At 44.4% G+C, this 19,013-nt stretch overlaps 1 protein-coding gene across 2 annotated transcripts in view; it reads left to right on the top strand.

Annotated features, from left to right (window-relative positions):
* Positions 1-6: 6 nt before the first annotated feature.
* Zfand3 (zinc finger AN1-type containing 3) overlaps positions 7-19,013 on the top strand; it is a 262,402-nt gene continuing 243,395 nt past the window's right edge. For both annotated transcript variants that reach the window (XM_029566915.1, XM_008840047.3), the window contains exon 1: positions 7-182. In XM_029566915.1, coding sequence (XP_029422775.1) covers positions 112-182 — 71 coding nt within the window. In that variant the 5' untranslated portion in view covers positions 7-111. The remainder of the gene's footprint in view (positions 183-19,013) is intronic.

Here is a 19,013-nt window from a genome sequence, read left to right as displayed (position 1 = left end):
TCCCCCCGCCGCCGCCGCTACCGCCGCGGATTCCTTCGAGCGGGGCCCAGGCCCAGCCGCCGCCACCGCTGCCGCCGCCGCCGTCTCGGAGCTCCGCCGCCGCCGAGCACCATGGGAGACGCCGGGAGCGAGCGCAGCAAAGCGCCCAGCCTGCCGCCTCGCTGTCCCTGCGGCTTCTGGGGGTAAGTGTCGGGCCGGGTGGGGGGCGGGGGCGCGGGCCTGGGCGGTGGGCCTCGGGGACCCCCCCTCCCCGTCCCCCCGGGAAGTTGGACCTCCGCACCCCGAGCCGGGCCTCTGGACCTCCGCACCCCGAGCCGGGCCTATGGGCAGCGGCCTGACAGGAGGTTGCGGGCCGGGGAGGCTCTGCCCGGGGCTGCCCTGTCCACTCCTCCTCCCGGGAGGGGCGGGGGTCTCGTTGGTTTGGGGCTGACCTGGGGCGACGGGGAGGAGGAAGGGGATGAGGCGGCGGCGCTGGCACCTCCCGGGTGGGGGGCTGGGCTGCCCCCCCTTCCCTAGGCCGGGTGGAGGCCAACCCCCCCAACTTGGTATGAGTTGGTGCCTAGCCATAAAGAGGGTATTTCCTCTGACTTAACCCCCCCCCCCTGCACTCCCCAGAGACTTGCATCATCACTTCCTAAATGCTATCCCAGTCCCCATTTGCTTTTAGGAAGCTTGTTGGCATGTCACCCGTTTGTACATATTCTGCTTTCAGAAACAGCTTGGGGATAAAGTTAATAAAACGATTGTGGTCTTACTTTTATTTAAAAACACATTTCAGGGAGTCTTGTAAAAAAATTTCCTCCTTAAAAACAAAACAAAAACCTCAAGTCTTGTGGAATGTGAGAGGCAGTTTTCCCATCAACTCTCAAATTCCTCTCTCCCTATTAAAAATAAGAGAAAAATGGTCATAGTGCAGAATGTACAATTACTTGGCTATTCTTTATTAGGGCAAAAGTAATTATGAGATGGCAGCCTCCCTCCTCCTCCAGTTTAAGTTGCCCTTGTAGCACTTTGGGTTTTATAGATTTGCTACCTAACAGGTGCCTTCCCTAAAACCACATGACTAGTTCTGTTGTAAGGAAACTGGAGACTTTGAAGATTGAACTTTTTTGATTCAGTCTTTTTTTTTTTTTTTTTTTTTAACTGTATGGGAGATGCATGAAGGCAGGAAGGTTTCTAGTGAAAACATATTGGGAGATGGCTATTCCATCCTTTATTAATAGTTAATATAGAAATTAGGCATATGCTTTTTAAGAGTGCAGAAAGTGGATCTTAATGTTTATTTCTGTGGAAAATTTCCAGTTCTGAGATTGTAAAGGGAACCCTTGGGTTCTCATCTCATTTTCAAAAATTTCTCAGTGGGAGAGCTTCAGCCAAAAATAAGCTGTGGTATTAACAAAAATCCTTAAGATGTGAAAATATTGTAGGGTTAGTCTTCATTTTTAATTTGAAAAGAATTGTTGGGTTGTCTGTGAAGTGGTTTCATGGGCAGTCTACCTCCCACAGGAATTTACGTGGTAGGAACCATTATCTCTTTATTACTGGATGGGGCAATTGAGGCTTACAGAGCATGGATAACTTGCCCCTTCATGCAGGGAGTGCAGGGTGGAGTGGGTGAGTTCTGAGTGCTTAGTGCCATCTCCTTTATGACATCACTCTGGAAAAATCTAGTGTCAGAACCCCTAGATTGTATAAGTCTGTGGCCTAAAGAAAGTAGCATCCAGTGCAGCTGCTGTAATGCTCAGGATGCAGCAGAGGTCTGCTTCAGGGTTTATGTCTTGGGACTAGTATGAGTGTAAGGAATCCTTTGATCAAGGTCTGGAAACTAGAGAAAACCCACTTAGCTTTAGCCAGTGGGGTTCGGATAAGGGTAAGACACTGGTAGGAGTAGTGCACAGCAAGTCTAGACCTAAAGCACCCAGGATTCCTTTATTAATACTTTCACTCTGGTGCTTTTGAACTTGGGGTCTCCTAACAGAAGTAGAGCTAAGAGTTACCAGGTAAAAGTTGTAACCTTTCCTAAGGGTGATTACAGACACCTGTGTAGTTTGGAGCATATCAGAAAAACTGGATTGTTGCTGTCTTTTCATCATGGCATACCTGATCAGCCATATTTCCCTTTTGCATGGGCTGCATTCATATTGTGTTCAGTAGGTAAACCTAGAATGCGTTCAATCAAGATTTGAGTGCCTCTGATAGAGTTAGTGTGGTCGAGACAGTCCTGTTTCATCCTCAGGAGTGTGAGGCCTAGAGAAGTAAATCCTGGAGAAAGTGACACTGGCCATAGATCTGTAAGATGGGGGAGGAGGAGAGGCTGGAAACAGGGAGGAGTGTTTCGGCTGGAGGGAACGACCTGGGCAAAGGCCAAGAAGTGAGAGGTTTGTGCATTTGAGGAGTGCAGTGGCCCTTGGGTAGAATGTGATAGCAGGTCTTCTGTGGGTAATGCTGAGGCTGTTGGACTTGGATGTAAGAGTGCAGTGGGGAAATAATAAAGAACTTTGAACTGGGACTGACTGTGATCACCTTTGCTATGAAAGGCTATTGGTTGATCTTGAGTGGCTGGGTGTGTGGCCATAACTCTGTGTCTGGACAAAAGCAGTTTATATGTGTTTGTGTAGTGTTGCCAAATCTGGAGATAGAGAACACCTGTCAGGAGACGTAGTCCGGCTGGCCACAGTAGTGGCAGGAGCCACTGGGAATCAGCTGGGAAGACTAGAGAGATGTGGATAGCATGAACGTCAGGAAGGAGGAGATATTTTTGTCTTTTCCCTTCATGAAAATAAGGTGTGTTCTCTAAGAAATGTTGTACAGCACAGCACTCTGGAAGCTGTAGATCTTTAAAATCAGCCAACCAGGACCCACACCCAGGCCCTTGCAGAGGAGCCTTTCAGCAGAATTATTCTGACACCAGGAGGTGGAGGGAGTTCCTTCAGGCTTGCTGCTTTCTCCAGTGACTCAGGCTTTAACATTTGCTGCCCAGCGTTGTCCAGTCAGGACACCAGTCACCAGGGCTTGGTGAATAGGGCCACTCTGAGCTCTTTCTTTGAGGGCACAGTAGAAGGAGGAGCCAAGGGACGTGAACAGTTCAGATGTGCTAGTGCTTAGAACAGGCAGTTCTGCCTGTTCTCATATTGTCATTGAGAGTCAGTAATTGTTTTACAAAGACCATCTCACTGGGAAAACTTGCTACCTTGGAGATGGTTGAAGATTGCTCTGTTTATAGAGCTCAGAAGTTCTTTATATAGTAGATACTGTGCCTTTTAGGATTAAAACAATTTGTTCCCTGTAACTTGGACTTAAAATTTTTAGTAAAATATGAGCAATTTCTTGGCTCATTTTAGACTTTTGGTAATCAGGCAAAAAGGCACTGATAGCTGTCATATGTGGAAGAAAATAACCTGTACATTTTCTTTAATATGTCCATACACTTGCGCACTTTCCTCTTCTTCCTCCTTCCATCCCCTCCCTCCCTTTGAGACAGGGTTTCATTAGGTAGCCCAGGCTGGCTTGGAACACACTAATGTAGCTCAGACTGGTCTGCATTACCTAGGTACTGCATTACCTACATTACCTAGGTACCTTGATAACAGATACACATCACTATGCCTGGCCTTGAAAGTACTTTAAAATTCTTTAGATATAAGTAGTATTAATTGAATCTGCATTTAAAATTCACACATTTAAAGGCTGGTCCTGGTCTCACATGCCTTTAATCCCAGCACACTGGAGGCAGAGGCAGGCAGATCTCTCTGAGTTCCAGGTCAGCTGGAGCTACAGGAAGACCCTAAAAAAAAAAAAAAAAAAAAAAAAAAAAAAAAAAAAATTCACACACATTTAAAATGGACTGAGACACAAGTTTTTCATAAATATTTTGAAAAGATGAACAGACCTAGAATAATATAAGACAGGAAGAAAAATAAGAATGTGTATTATACTCTAGGGTAATAGAAAGGTTAATTTGGATGGAAGATGGGAGTGTTTTTTTTCCCCTAATTTTACTTACTAGTATAAAAATCCAGTTTCTACTATTGATATTTTGCTTTCACCATTGGAATCTTTATCATAATGAAACACCATGGAAACTTTGAGAAGTGCTATGTGTTTGGTAAATAGGCCAAAATAGTGACCATAAATTTTTTAGCCTCATATTTAGAGAATAATAAAGTATTTGAATAAGAGGTTTACTAGGTAAACTATTATTTTAAAGATTAAACAAAAAGAAGCTCAGTCTGATGAGATGGGACAAGTGTAAAGGCACTTGCTGATAAGCCTGATGACCTGAGTTTGACTCCTGGGACTTGCATAGTGGAAGGAGAGAACCAACTCTTGCGAGTTGTCCTCTGACCTCCATATGTGTGCTGTGGCATGTGGACAAATACATACAAATAGAAGCAATAGCCGGGTGTGGTGGTGTATGTCTTTAATCCCAGCACTTGGGAGGCAGAGGCAGGCGGATCTCTGTGAGTTCGAGGCCAGCCTGGTCTACATAGTTCCAGGACAGCTGGGGCTACAGGGAGACCCTGTCTCAAAAAGAAAAAAAAAGAAATCAGGTCATGAAACATGCTACATGGGTACTTTTTTTATTTCTTGACAGCTTGATACATGTATGTATACAGTGTATCTTGATCATATCTGCCCCCAACCCCCCCCCCCCGAACACCCCCAGCATGTCCTCTCCAGATTTCATGTCTTCATGTTCTCTCTGTCTCTCTCTCCACATAAATCACTGAGTCCAGTTAGTGCCAGCCTGCTGGAATGCTGACTGGTCTTTGTTGGCTTGATCTTATTCAGGTCTTGTGTAGTTACCACAGCTACAGTGAGTTCATGAGTGCAGTGGCCATGTTGTGCCCAGAGACAGCATTGCACAGCATCCTTCCCATCCTTGGCTCTTACGTTCTTTCTGCCTTTTCTTTGGCAGTGTGTTCCCTGAGCTTTGGTGATGGTGGTGGTGGGGGTATGGGTGTCCATTTAGGGCCCAACACTCAGCGGTCATTCTTTCCAGCACTTTGACCAGTTATGAACTGCATGCACTGCAGAAGGAAGCCCCCTTGCCAAGGCGGAGAGCAGCAGTAATCTATGGGTATAACTGTAAATATTTAGAAGGCTGTTTGATAGCAGTTAGATACTAGAACAGTGACACTTGCTCATTTCCTAAGTCTGTTTGCTTGGAGTATCTTTCTCCATCCTTTCACCTCAGGGTAGTGTGTCTGTCTTTGTTGTTGTGAGCTTTCTTGGAAGCAGCAAATAGCTGGCTCCTGTTTTATGATCCAGTCTACTAGTAAGTCTTTCGCTTGGGGACTGGAGACCATTAATGTTCAGAGTTGAATATTGAAAGGGATGTATGATTCCTATCATTTTGTTGGTTTTATAGTGTTTGTTTTCCCTTTATCTTCTATTCTTTCCTGTGGACTCATGGGTTGTATTTGTTTTTCTCTTCAGTTCAAAAGATTCCTTCAAGTATTTTCTGTAGAGCTAACTGAGAGTCATAAATTCTTTAGTCTATTTTTATCACAATTAAAAAAATTTCCTTTAATTATGATGGATAGCTTTGCTGGGTATAGTAGACTGGGTTGGCATTTTTTTCCTCCGCAGAACTTGAAATATCTGTCTAGGCCTGCCTTGCTTTTAAAGTTTCAGGCAAGTAAGCTGTTGTTCTCATGGGCCTGCCCTTGCCTGTGACTTTGTTTCTCTCCCATGTTGCTTTCAGTATAGTCTTTGTTCTGTATATTTAATATTCTAATTATAATACAAAGGGAGGAGGTACTCTTTTGGCTTTGTCTGTTTAGTGTCCTAAATGCCGCCTGTATCTAGATTGGCAACTCTTTTCCTAAATTTGGGAAATACTGTTATTATTCTTTAAACTAATTTTTAAAATTTATTTTTATTTTATGTGTATGAATGTATTGCCTGAATGTGTGTAAGTGCATCCATGCCATATAATGCCTGTGGAGGTCAAAAGAGGGTTTTGGATCCCCTGGAACTGGAGTTAAGGACAATTTTTAGCCACCGTGTGGGTGCTGAGAATTGAACTGGGGTCCTCTGCAAGAGCAGCCAGTGCTCTTAACTGCTGAGCCATCTTTCCAGCCCCAGCTCTGTTTTGATTCTTTAAGAATATTTTCTGTGCCTGCATAAAGATTTATTACTTATTTGTTTTTGAGACAGAGTCTCACTGTGTTTCTCTAGCTGATCTGGAGCTTTATATATAGACCAGGCTGGCCTTGAACTCACAGATACACCTGCCTCTCTCTGCTCCTGAGTGCTGGAGGCAAGTACTACCATGCTTGGCTCAAAGATTTATTTTAAAACATTTTTATTTGAGAGAGAGAGAGAGAGAGGGAGAGAGAGAGAGAAAATGTGTGTGTGTATATGTGTATGTATATGTGCTCGTGCCGTGTGTATGTATGTATATGTGCTCATGCCACATGTATGCAATTGTCCTCAGATGCCCGTAAAGTGCGTTGGATCCCTGGAGCTGTAGTTACAGTGTGGTTGAGAGCCATCCAACTGACCTGAACCCAGGTCCTCTGGAAGAATAGGTCCTCTTGACCGCGAGCCAGCTCTTCAGCCCCTTCTCTGCTTTTAGACTGGATTCTTCACCCTCTGCTCCTGTTATCTTTAGAACTGGTCTCCTGTCTCCTGTGTGTATCTTGGAATTCCCACCGGCACCGCATTATTTTTTTGTCTTTGTCATTTGATTGTCTCAGCTTCTCACCGTGTCCCCGAGCTTGGAGACTGTCCTTTCCTCAATCTGTTGATGAGACTTTCCACAGAGCTTTTTGTTTGATTTATGTCTTTCATTTTCAGCATTTCAGATTGGTTTTTCTCGAGTATTTTCTATCTCTTTGTTGAATTCCTCTTTCATAGTTTGCATCATCTTATTTCATCTAGCTGTCTGTGTTCCCAATCTGGAGCTATTTTGTTTGATTTATTTGAACATACTTATCATTCTTTAGTGTCCTCTGAGATTTCATCTAACTCAGTCTCACTAGACACCATTACTGATTAGTAATGTTTGGAGGAGTTGTACTGTCTTGTTTTTTCATGTTTCTTATGTTACTACGTTAAGATTTGTGCCTCTGGTGCTGTTCCTTTGTGTGGTTTATTTTTTATCAAGTTTATTTGCAGTTTGTGGAACTTGGATGTGGTAGAGTTGAGTGTGTAGTTCAGAAAACAGTTCTTAGTCCAGGGGCTCTGGGAGCCTGGTGTAGATTGTTATTCCCTGAGTAGTAATTTTTTTTTTTTTTTGAGACAGGGTCTCCCTGCAATCCCAGTGGGCCTGGAACTCACTATGTAGACCAGGCCGGCCTTGAACTTAGAGAGATCCACCTGTCTCTGCCTCCCGAGTGCTGGGATTAAAGGCATGTGCCACCACACCCGGTGATTTTTTGTTTTTTCTTCTTTTTTACTATTTTATTATTTTTATTTTATGTGTATGAGTGTATTACCTGCATGTACGTGATTGCACCTGTGTTGTGCAGTGCCGTGGAGGTCAGAAGAGGGCTTCGGATTCCCCTGGAACTGGAGTTAAGGATGGTTCATAGCTGTTATGTGGGTGCTGGGAATTGAACCCAGGTCCTCTGCAAGAGCAGTCAGTGCTCTTAAACTGCTGAGCCATCTCTCCAGCCCCCTGAGTAGGATATTAACTGGGGCAACCACAACCGCTCAGCTGTTTCCATTGTGTAGATGTCATGCTAGTCACTTAGTGCCTCCTTCAACTTCAGTAACCATCAGGATACAACCATCAAGGATAATTCCGTATGAAATACGCTTGGATTTTAGTTTATAAGATTAGGAGTGGGAGGGAAGAAGGGTAAGGTAAGGATTAAGTGTTAATTTTTTTTTTTTTTTTTTTAAAAATGAAGGTAGGTAAAGTAGTTAGGAGGGGAAAGTTGGGATACTGTTGGGTCCACAGACTTTAGAGGTTGTAGGTTACAATTATGAAGTAAAAGAGGAAGGGTAAGGGTGAGAGAAAGAAGAAAGGTGGAGGGGGAGGATGTGAGCTGTGGGAAGAGTATAGTGAAGAATGTCATATAAACTGGGTGGAGAGATAGGAACAGTGGTTCTAAAGCCTCAGTGATATACAAACAAGTTAAACCATCACGAGACATGCATGCAAGAGTGGAAATTAAATAATAGAAAATAAGAACTAAAAAGAGCGTTTATGGCCGGGCATGCTGGCATATGCTTTAGTTCCAGTACTTGGGAGACAGAGGCAGGCGAATCTCTGTGAAATTGAGACCAGCCTGGTCTACATAATGAGTGCCAGACCAGCTGGGGCTAAGGGGGAGACCCTGTCCCCAAAAAAGGCCCCCCCCAAAATACAAAACACAAAAAATGAATGCTTATGGAATGAATAGCTGTGCGGGGTTGGAAGGTCAAAATTTCAGATCCCTGTGGGTCTAGTAGGTTCCATGTGGTGCTGTGTAGGAGAGGCAGGTGACATCTCTGCAGTCTCTGTGCTCTTGGGTCCTGGCATGTGCAGGAGGGGAGGTTGTGAGTCCTTTTCTGGCCGTCCCCTTGAACCTGCGCTCCACCTGGATGGTTTCTGGTCCTGCAGGTCCAGTTGATGTGAGGAGTAGCACGTCCCTGGCAGTTTCCACGGGTACAGTGTTTAAAGGAGGTCGATTTTATTGGTATTTCACTTTCTTTTTTGGTCTTTCTGAGACAGGGTCTCTCTGTAGTCCCAGCTGTCCTGGAACTCACTATGTAGACCAGGCTGGCCTTGAACTCACAGAGATCCACCTGCATCTGCCTCCTGAGTGCTGGGATTAAAGGCGTGATCCACCAACACCTGGTTGATATTTCACTTTTGTCACTAATTCTGTTGCAGTATTTTGTGTATGAACTAGATGTGGTAGATAATAGATGTATTTTAAATGAAGTAAGGATAAACAAATACTTAGATTGGAATAATCTCTCTCTCCCTTATTTTTGGTCTTTTTGAGACAGGGTCTCCCTGTAGCCCCAACTGGCCTGGAACTGGCTTCAGACTCACAATGATCCACCCGCCTCTGCCTCCTGAGTGCTGGGACTAAAGGCGTGCCCCCCCCCCCCCCCCAGGCCTGGTGGATTGGAATAATCTCACAAAGGAAGTTCTGTTCTTGAAGTGTCCACAGTAGGAAATTGATTGAAAACCTAATTTGTTTCCTTTCTCTTTGTTTTTGGCAATCACAAAATGTTGACTAAGTTAGTGTAAATAGAATGTCTACTATGTGCTTGTGTGTGTGTACATATCCCCCCTCCAGTGCCCAGGCTTTGTGCACTAATGCAGAACAGCACCTCTCACTGTGGCTGCCTGGCTCCTCACCACATTGCCTTCACACTCCTCCTGCTTTAGTCTTGGTCTCCCACACTTCAGCGATCTTAACTTCAGCTTTTAAGTTCATGTGGACATAGCATGAATCACTGAGTAATCAGCATACTTATGCCAGTGATGTCACTAATTATCCCTTGATTATAAAACCCTCTTAAACATTCCCTTAAAGATAACACAGCTTGTGTGCAGTTTTGCTTTGAGCATTGTGCGGTCTGAATGGAGCATTCGTTGTAAGCATACTTACCTACTTACTATTTTCCTGATCATTCTTGGGGTATTCAGAGAGTGTGATACTTGATATGTGCCTCTCTGTAGTGAGCCACAGGGAGATAATTAAAAACAATGACAAATACCAAACAAGGGGCTGGAGAGAGAGCTAAGTGCTGGAGTGCACACTGCTCTTGCAGAGGATCCAGGTTTGGTTCTTGTCAGGAGGTTCACAGTCACCTATAACTCCAGCTCCAGGAGATCTGACACCCGCTTCCGGACTTCACAGGCACCTGCACTTAACCCCCCCCCCAAACAATTAAAAATAAAATAAATCTTAAAAATGGTGTGTGTTTCTGTTGCTTTCAGATAAGCACTTCTAAGAGTCAGGGCCAGTTAACATGCAGGTGTTTGCCCTCTTTCCATTTACTCTTCTCATTTACCCTCTCTGCTGATCTGCTCCTCCTGGGTCTAGAGACCCTCTGCCTCTACCGTCTGTGACTATGGTGTGCATCACCATGCCCAGCTTGGGGGAAGCTTTGAAAATGAAATAGAAAAGTCCATGTCAGCCCTTTTGAAAGATGAACTACTGGCTATGGGGCAAGCGTGCGGCAGGAGTTGGCGCCTGGTCACACATGGTCCTTGTGCAGGTGGCTTCTGTGGGATGCTGCAGTTCTGGGAGTGAGTTCTTACTGGAGGCACATGTGTGGAGGCTCCTTTTAAAATTTTGTGTGTGTGAGCCAAGGTGTACATGAGAAGGTCAAAGAACAATTTGTGCAAGTCAGTTTTCTCCTTCTGCCGTGTTGGTTGCAGGAACTGAGTTCAGTCATCAGCCTGGAGCCAGGCACCCTTCCCTCCTGAGCCAACTTGCCAGCCCTCCTTTCTCTTTTTGAGACAGGGTCTTGCTGTATACCCCAGGCTGGCCTTGAACCTCTGCCTCCTGAGCATTGGGATTCACAATTATACAACGTGTTCTTTTTCCTTCTTCTTTTTCCCGGATTCCAGGGATGGAACCCAGGATCTCATACATGCCTGTCAAGTGCTTGACTTACGAGCTATATTCCCCAGTGGTACTGTTGCATTTCCTCTGTGATTAGGCAAAAAAGGTCTTTTTGAGACAGGGTCTCCCTGTAGCCCCAGCTGTCCTGGAATTCAGTATGTAGACCAGGCTAGCCTTGAACTCACAGAGATTGGCCTGCCTCTGCTTCCCAAGTGCTGGGATTAAAGGCATGCACCACCACACTCGGCCCAGAGGGTGATTTTTTTAAAAAACTATTATTTTTATGTGTATGCATGTATTGCCTGCGTGCAGGTAAGTGCACTAGTGGCATGTAATGCTTGCGGAAGACAGAAGAGGCTGTCGGATCCCCTGGAACTGGAGTTACAGACAGTTGTCAGTTTCCATGTGGGTGCTGGGATTCGAACCCAGGTCTTTTGCAAGAACAACCAGTGTTCTTAACTGCTGAGCCATCTCTCCAGCCCCTAGAGTGGTTTTTAATCTAAGATTTGGTGTTTGTTTTTTTTTTTTTTCTTTTGAGACAGACTCTCCCTGTAGCCCCAGCTGGCGTAGAACTCGATATGTAGACCAGACTGACCTTGCTCTCAGAAAAATCCACCTGCTTCTGCCTCCCGAGTGCTGGAATTGAAGGTGTGTGCACCAGTTTTGGATTTTAAAAAATTAAGCAGTGAAGATGTTGTATCCATAGAAAGTGATATAATGTTTTGATACCTTAAAATAATAATACATCAAGATTGAAGTTAATTCTTGGGGGCCTAGGGTCGAGCTGTTGTGGCCAAGACTGGAGGCCAAGCCTAATATACTTCTTCACATACCCCTGTTTGTTACCCCTAATCTCAAGGGTGAGATAGCACTTCATGTTGTAGGCCAGGCTGTCCTTGGACTAGAGTCCTCCTGCCTGCAAGTGTTGGAATTACAGATGTGAGCCACCACTCACCATATGCTCCCTTCTCTTTTTGAAGAGAGGTTAGAATGGTTATCTCAGCAAAGCCACATGAAGGAAGTGACTGGTCATGACCTAGCATTATTTTAGTGAAACACAAGAGAAAATGCAGATCTGCATTGTTGAATGTTGAAGAACTTTATGTCACAGTGGTTTGTAAGAGGGCCTTTATCTCAACTGTGTGAATGACACTGGGGCAAGTCACTCCTATGAGGGGCCTTGAGGAACAGGAATCCTGCTCTGGGTTGGGTCCCTTGGAGCTGGCCTTATAGGCAGTTGTGAGCCTCCTGACCTAGTTTGGTGCTAGGAAGCAAACTAGGCAGAATCACATTGCTGAGTGAAATATTTAGACAAAGAAGGAAGTGTCATGTTTGTTACGTGCAAAGGGAAGGTTAAGGAACTTAATATTTTTGAGCCTGGGTCTCCCAGTAGCCCCAGCTGGCCTGGAATTTGCTATCCTCAATCTCACAGAGACCCACCTGCCTCTGCTTCCTGAGTGCTGGGATTAGAGGTGAGTGTCACCATGCCTGGCCTTAGCTTGTTTCCAGCACCATCAAACTGGTACCTCATAAGCCTATCACCATGTAGCCCTGTCTGGCCTTGAACTTGGTATGAAGTCCAGGTTTGCCTCCAACTCAAGAGATCTCCCTGCCTCTGCCTCTGGAGTGTGGGATTAAAGGTGTGAGCCACCACAGCAGAGGAATAGTGCTCATTCTCACACATAGAAGTCTATACAGCAGCTTTTTATATAAAATTGGGATAAGGGTTTTGGATTTTCAGTCAGAGTCCTTAAATCCTGAGGAAGGTGGAATACACTGGAATATCCAGCAGCCGTGGGCTAAACCGAAGTACTTTCCAATTAACTGAGCTGAAAGATGAATGCAAATTCAAGTCATCTATGAGGCCAAAGGTTAGAATTGCAAACACCACTGGGCTCCTGATGTTTTGGGTGTAGGTTTTAATCCGGAGATCCTTCCCCAGCCGACCAGCCAACTGCCTCTCTTCATTCACCTATGTCAGATGTGTGGTGTCTCATGTTTGAAGTAAGCAGAAAAATGGTCAGAGAAGAGATACCGACACTCCACGGTGGTGGAGACAGGGCAGTGGAATCACATCTCAGCATTTTGTTTCTAGGACATAAATGGGCTGTATGTGTAACCTTATTTCTATCTATCTAAGAAGATGTATTTAGGACTTTAGGGGGACTGTCTTGTGGTGTGTTGATGTATTACATATTTCTTGGGTCCTTACACGCTGGTAAGTTGAGGCACATTTGTGTAAACAGCCAGACTTCTGAGGAGAAGCACTTTGACCATTCAGGAGTATCATGGATGCTTTCTTACCTATCAGATTCTTGGGTTAAGCATTTGTTTTCATTTACAAGCCCGTGTTGGTAGCACTTACGAACTTGGTTCGAGGAGCTAATTGCACCTAACTGAAGAGCCACTGCAGAAAGTTGGGGAGCCTGAGCAAGTAGAGGGCTTGGCTATCGTGTTCCTGCTGTCAAGGGCTATTTCAGATTCAGGACACCCTTTTTAGGGGGTGTTTTATATGGGTAAGCTGGCATGGTTATCTACTGAAGTGATTTATGGGGGCTGGGGAGATGAATCAGTGGTTAAGAGCACTGACTCTCACAGAGGACCCGGGTTCAACACTCACATAGTGGCTAACAACCATCCATAATCCTAGCTCCAGGGGACTCCGATGTCCTCTTCTGACCTTGGAGGGTATTGTACAACACAGGTGCACTTACATTCAAAATAAAAATGTTAAATACAATATTTAAAAAAATGGGGCTGGAGAGATGGCTCAGCGGTTAAGAGCACTGACTGCTCTTGTGGAGGACCTGGGTTCGATTCTCAACACCCACATGGTGGCAACGAATCATCCTTAACTGGAGTGAAGAGAAGGTGACTGCTTTCCCCCCACGTCATCTCTCTGGGAACCACCCTGATCTCTGCAAGAGCGGAAAGTGAACCCAGACTACCCTTTCTTAGCTTTGATATCTAGAATTGGGTATACCCAACCGATAATAGAAAAGCCCCCTAAATTTACTTGAATTGTTGCAAATGAATTACATTCTGTTTTTCGTTGAAGTTAGAGACAGGAAACATGGATTGTGTTGGTTTTGTGTTTAAATTTGGGGTACAGAGAAGTCACGTTTGGAGGTTATCAGAAAGACGGTGGAACAAAGTCGGCAGAAAGACTGGCGTTGCAGAGGGCTGAGGGTGGGGCCATGTGGGAGAGGGTGAGGTGGCAGTGATTAGAAATGAAGATGCTTTGTGGCCATCATCTTTAGTCCAAATAGAGCCAGTCAGGTGCCATGGCTGCAGAAACTAATGTGAACAGGCTGTGTATGTCAGAAAATTAAATGTGGAGTGTGAGGCCCCTGGGGTCTTACAGGAACTGCTGAATGAGAGCTGAGGTGTGCAGTCTACATGAAAGTTTAGTGGTGATAGCAGCAGTCTTCAGTAGAACTGGGGTTTGATCTGTTAGAAACCTAGGTGCTTTCTTCTGCTGAGCTGAGGAACCTTTCTAGCCTCTGGCTTGTTGCCTTGAGGTATGTCTGCAGCATCCTGCAGCCCCAGCCTGCTTTTCCTTTATTGGTATTGCCCCAACTAATTTCCTTGAGACTGATTTTTATTTTTTCTTTTATTTCTCTCCCAAGCCTGGTGAGGAGTAAAGTGTAATCTTGCCCATCTTTTGTTGTTCTTTGGAACAGACAACTTGCAACTTCCAGATCTATTGTTTTAAAAGATTTCCTAATGAATATGAAGATAGCATTACCTGGGTGTGGGGGCATCTGTAGGTGGCCGAGGCCTTTAATCCCAGCACTCAAGAGACAGAGTTCAAGGCCCGCCTCTTCTACATAGTAAGTTCTAAAAAAGAAGATAACATTAAACCTTTCCTGAGAAAAAAGACCTTTCTTATTTATCTAAGAGGCTAATGAAGGGTCCTTCTCATCAAACCCCAACTCTTTCCAATGCTTCTCCAGAGACAAAGAGTGTGCTAATCTCTTCAGAAAATCCACTGATCTCAGTGGCTAGATATGGGTTTTGGAATTAAAGGCCTGGGTTGGAATCAAAGTCCTGGGTTTACCTCTTGGCTGCTTTATCTTGGAAAAAGATTATCTTAAGGCTGCATTGAGGTTTAGTGAGCTCTGCTGCCTGTCAAGCCCCTGCTACAGTACCTGACTGTGGTACTTATACTTACCAAGGGCTCTTCCCAACAATGAATGAGGGAGTATTGGTGGTAGATTAATAGATAGAGAACTATCTTGTCGTAATTAGGTAATTTGCAGTCTCTAAACTGGTGCCACCTAGTTAGTCTGATGAGATTTCTGACCAGCACTTGGCCCTGTTGGCTGTTTTCCAGAGCCAGTTCCTGTTTAGCAGCCATTTGTTAAGCACTGCTTGTGTATCTTGAGGTCTGATAAGGCACCAGATGCCCCTCTCTTCACACGTAGTCTAGAGTGGGAGGCAGAACGGTCCACGGACAGAGCACTGTGGGAAAGTGCTGTGGGAGATGATGGAAAGACTGTGAGAACACTGACAAGACCTCCCGCCTGGTCGCGAGCTGGAGGGCAGCCAGGAGGGCTTCCCTGTGAGGTGTGCTTGAGCTGGATAAGAGCATGGGTGGTTAGCTGGTGAAGATTGTGGGAAAGGCTCTCCAGGCAGGGGAACAGTTAGTACAAAGGCAGAGTAGAGTGGTGGGAACATGCTGAATTCTGAGCATTGCCAGTGTAATCTGCAATCCAGTGTGTCAGCCTCAGTGTGACAGGATGAAGCTGGGGAGGTGAGGAGGGACCTGCTGTGAAGATACTTGAGTTTAAGAATTGGGAAGCAGTCGAGAGTGAATTTGACGATTTTAAATGTGGGTGACAGACGATATTTTTGTCTCTAAGGTTGACTCTGCAGCAGTGTGGAGGTTGGATTGGAAGGTGTAAGCATGAAAGCAGTCCAGGCAGGGCATATGGACCTTGCTAGGGCCGTGGGTCCCTTGGAAGGACTTGGTGAAGTCTATGGACCCCTTCTCAGAATAATGCATAAAATAAAGCACCCAGATTGCAGTGGAAGCAGTGAACGTGAACTGCACTTCCGTCTGTGCAGCCTTCATGAAGCAGCCCTGCAGTTTGTGTGTTAGGAGGTGAGGGTCAGGGTAAAAGTTGGTGTGAGTCTATCCTAATCCAAAGCATGACTGTAGAAACAGCCACTGCTGCCCTGTTATTGGCCTTCCAATTTTGTTTGGGAAGTCTTACGTTGAGGTGGGTTTCTGGAGAACAGGAGTGGTTGGTTTTAGACAAGTTTATATCAGTTTTTGGTGAGTGAATTAGCATTGTCAGAGTACTTATATTTTAAGATTTTTTTTTCCGTCTTTTTGAGACAGGGTCTCCCTGTAGCCCCAGCTGTCCTGGAACTCACTATGTAGACCAGGCTGGCCTTGAACTCACAGAGATCCGCCTGCCTCTGCCTCCCAAGTGCTGGGACTACAGGCGTGCGCCACCACGTCTGGCATATTTTAAGATTTTTAACATTATTTCATATAAGTGTGTATGGGTGTGTACATGTGGAGGTCAATGAACCACTTTTAGGAGTGCGTTCTCATCTTTCATATGGGTTTGCCAGTTTTCTTGATGATATCAAAGAGCCAAGTTTTGATTTCAGTTATTTTATCTGTTTTATTAGTTTCTGCTCACATTTATTTGCTTCTACTTTTTGATTTTTTGATTTTTGGGTTTTTTTTTTTTTTTAAGACAGGGTCTCCCTGTAGTCCCAGCTGGCTTGAAACTCACAGAGATCCACCTGTCTTTGCCTCCTGAGTGCTGGGATTAAAGGCGTGTACCACGCCCAGTGTTTTTTGAGACAAGGTCTTAACTATGTAGCCCTGGCTGGCCTAGAACTCGCCGTGGAGACCAAGCTGGTATCGGTCTAACTGAGATCCATCTCTCTCCGTCTCTGCCTCCCGAGTGCTGAGATTCAAAGCTTGTACCACCACACTCGGCTTGCTTTTACATTTGATGTAGTTTCCCCGTTTTCTCATGTTTTACGGTAATGCTTACATTTATTGCTTTCAGAGATTTTATTAATATAGGTGCTTACAGATTAAATGTAATGACATTTTTTCTCTAAGCACTGCTTTAACTATGTTCTGTAAATTTTGGTGTATGTTCATGTATCTTAAAGTTGTTTTATTGTGTAGCATATGTGAGCATGGTGTGTGGGGAGGTCAGAAACAACTAATGTTGTGGAGTCGGTTCTCTCTGTCCACCTTTATGTGGGTTCTGGGCATGGAACTCAGGTGTCCAGGCTTGTGTAACAAGTGCTTTTACCCCGTGAGCTGTTTTGCTGGCCCATTGGAGTACTTTATCTCCCTTTTGATTTCTTCTTTGCTTTAGTTCTTTTTTCTTTTATAAAGCATTAATTTAAATATGCATTAGTCCTGGAATCAGTAATGATTTGCTACCATTAACTGGGTGTCAGTCACTTAATGTAGTTTCTGTAACCCTGGGGATGGTGTAGTCAGTGAAGCAGTGGTATCTTGTACAGGAAGGAAACTGAGGCTTGGTCAGTTGTCTGTTCACAAAGCAAATCACTGACAGGACAGACTCTGAAGATCTCGATTTAAGCCATTCTCTAAACTACTTGGAAATACTTGGAAGTATCTTTCTTCCATTTAAATGTTGGAAGTTTAGCAACCACCTTCCCCCATGTCGCACGGATTGTCTGGACTGGCTTTAAAATGTGTTCTGTGAGAACACTGCTGCATCAGGAAATAACTTTAGATGGTGTTTCTTCTTCCTTTTGTTCCTTAGGTTTTTTTCCTTTTTTGGGAGATGGTCTTGCTGCTCGGGTTCCAGGCTGATCTCAAACTCACTATATACCATGGACTGGCCTGGAATTTGGGATTCTCCTGCCTTAGCTTTCTTGCTGGGATTGCAGGTGTGCACCGCCATGCTTGGCTTAGGTGATAATGTGCATTTAGATACTGACATGAAACGTGACTTGTGTCTACAGTTTGTTACATTTTAAGATGAAAGAACAAGTACTTAAATTTTTTTTTCTTTACAGTTGAACTTGCTTGTGGGACAGTGAGAAAGAGCCTTTGTTGACCCTTTGAAACTTGGCCAGAAGATTTAGCATGTATTCTGTTTCGTTCCAGATTCCTGTTATTTTAGGGTGACATTTTATAATTAACAATCTATAATCACACTGAGCAATTTGTGCCTAATCCGTAAATAGTGAATGAATGGTGTGTGTTTTGGTCCTATCCCTCACTTTAATTTGTTCTTTTCTGTTCAGAGTGTATAAAGTGTGAGTCTGGAATTTTACATTTTAAATGAAACTACACCCACATCTCCTTCAACCTTTCGTGGGTGGGCATCCTTGCCTTCAACTGTGGTCCTGTTTCTCACTTGAATGAATAGTCTTGAAGTTGTACTGTATCTGCTGGGTGGGTAGCTACAAGGACTTGGGAGGCATTTACTCAAAACCAGAATATAGGCTTAATGCAAACCCTGAGGTGCTAACAGTGATCTTCCTGGGAATCTGAACTCTACAAGATAATTTACTTGAGTCAGGGCCTTGAAAATTGCTAAACAGTGTTACAAACCTTGGATTTATAAGGGGTGTTGGGAGCACTCCCACAGGGTGCCCTGAAGCATCGCCCCAGCAGCTAGTTTTCCCTGTTATTTTGTGTGCGTGAATATGGGCAAAGCAGAAAGATCCTTTGGGTAAATTGGGGAGTATTTTTGATAGACACAGTTATCCTTATAGGTCAGTACTAATTACTATTATCCAAACATCTGGACCAGCAGACGTCCTTAAGTGCTCTTAATTCTTTTATAGTAATAATTTGTTTATGTAGTTTTTCCTTATTTGTCTAGTAATAGTTTTGAGAGGTTATTGGTAGCGTCACATGATACATCACACTCATGTGGAATGTTTACCATTTCAGCATCCTTTATGTGTATATTTTATCTTCCTAGGAGTGTATAGGTTGGCCAGTTATCTGAATTTTGCAGATTTGAGAAAACTGACCACTTTGCTGTCTGCCATCTGCTTAGGAGGGTGAGGCAGGGGAATAGTTTGAGCTTTAGTGGAAGAATTTCATTTTTATTTCTGGCAATATCAAATTGCTATAAATTAAATATTGGTTAATATATGTATAATTCATAGGCAATATAGTGCTTTTCTGTTTTTTTTTGGTCTTTTTTTGAGACAGGGTCTCTCTGTAGCCCCAGCTGGCCTGGAACTCATGATGTAGACCAGGCTGGCCTTGAACTCAAAGAGATCCGCCTTGCCTCTGCCTCCTGAGTGCTGGGACTAAAGGCCTGTGCCATCACGCCCAGTCTTTTGTTGTATTTTTTTTTTTGGGACAGGGTCCCCTTGTAGCCCAAGCTGGCCTGGGACTCATGATGATAGGACCAGGCTGGCCTATATCTCAAAGAGATCTGCCTGGCTCTGCCTCCTGGGTGCTGGGACTAAAGGTGTGTACTACTATGCCTGGCTCAATGTAGTACTTGTTCCTTT

This window comes from Nannospalax galili, unplaced genomic scaffold (genome assembly GCF_000622305.1).
Source record: "Nannospalax galili isolate Female #2095 unplaced genomic scaffold, S.galili_v1.0 scaffold538, whole genome shotgun sequence".
Taxonomy (NCBI): domain Eukaryota; kingdom Metazoa; phylum Chordata; class Mammalia; order Rodentia; family Spalacidae; genus Nannospalax; species Nannospalax galili.
Note: the sequence above shows the minus strand (reverse complement) of the source record. Positions and strands in the feature narration are given on the sequence as shown.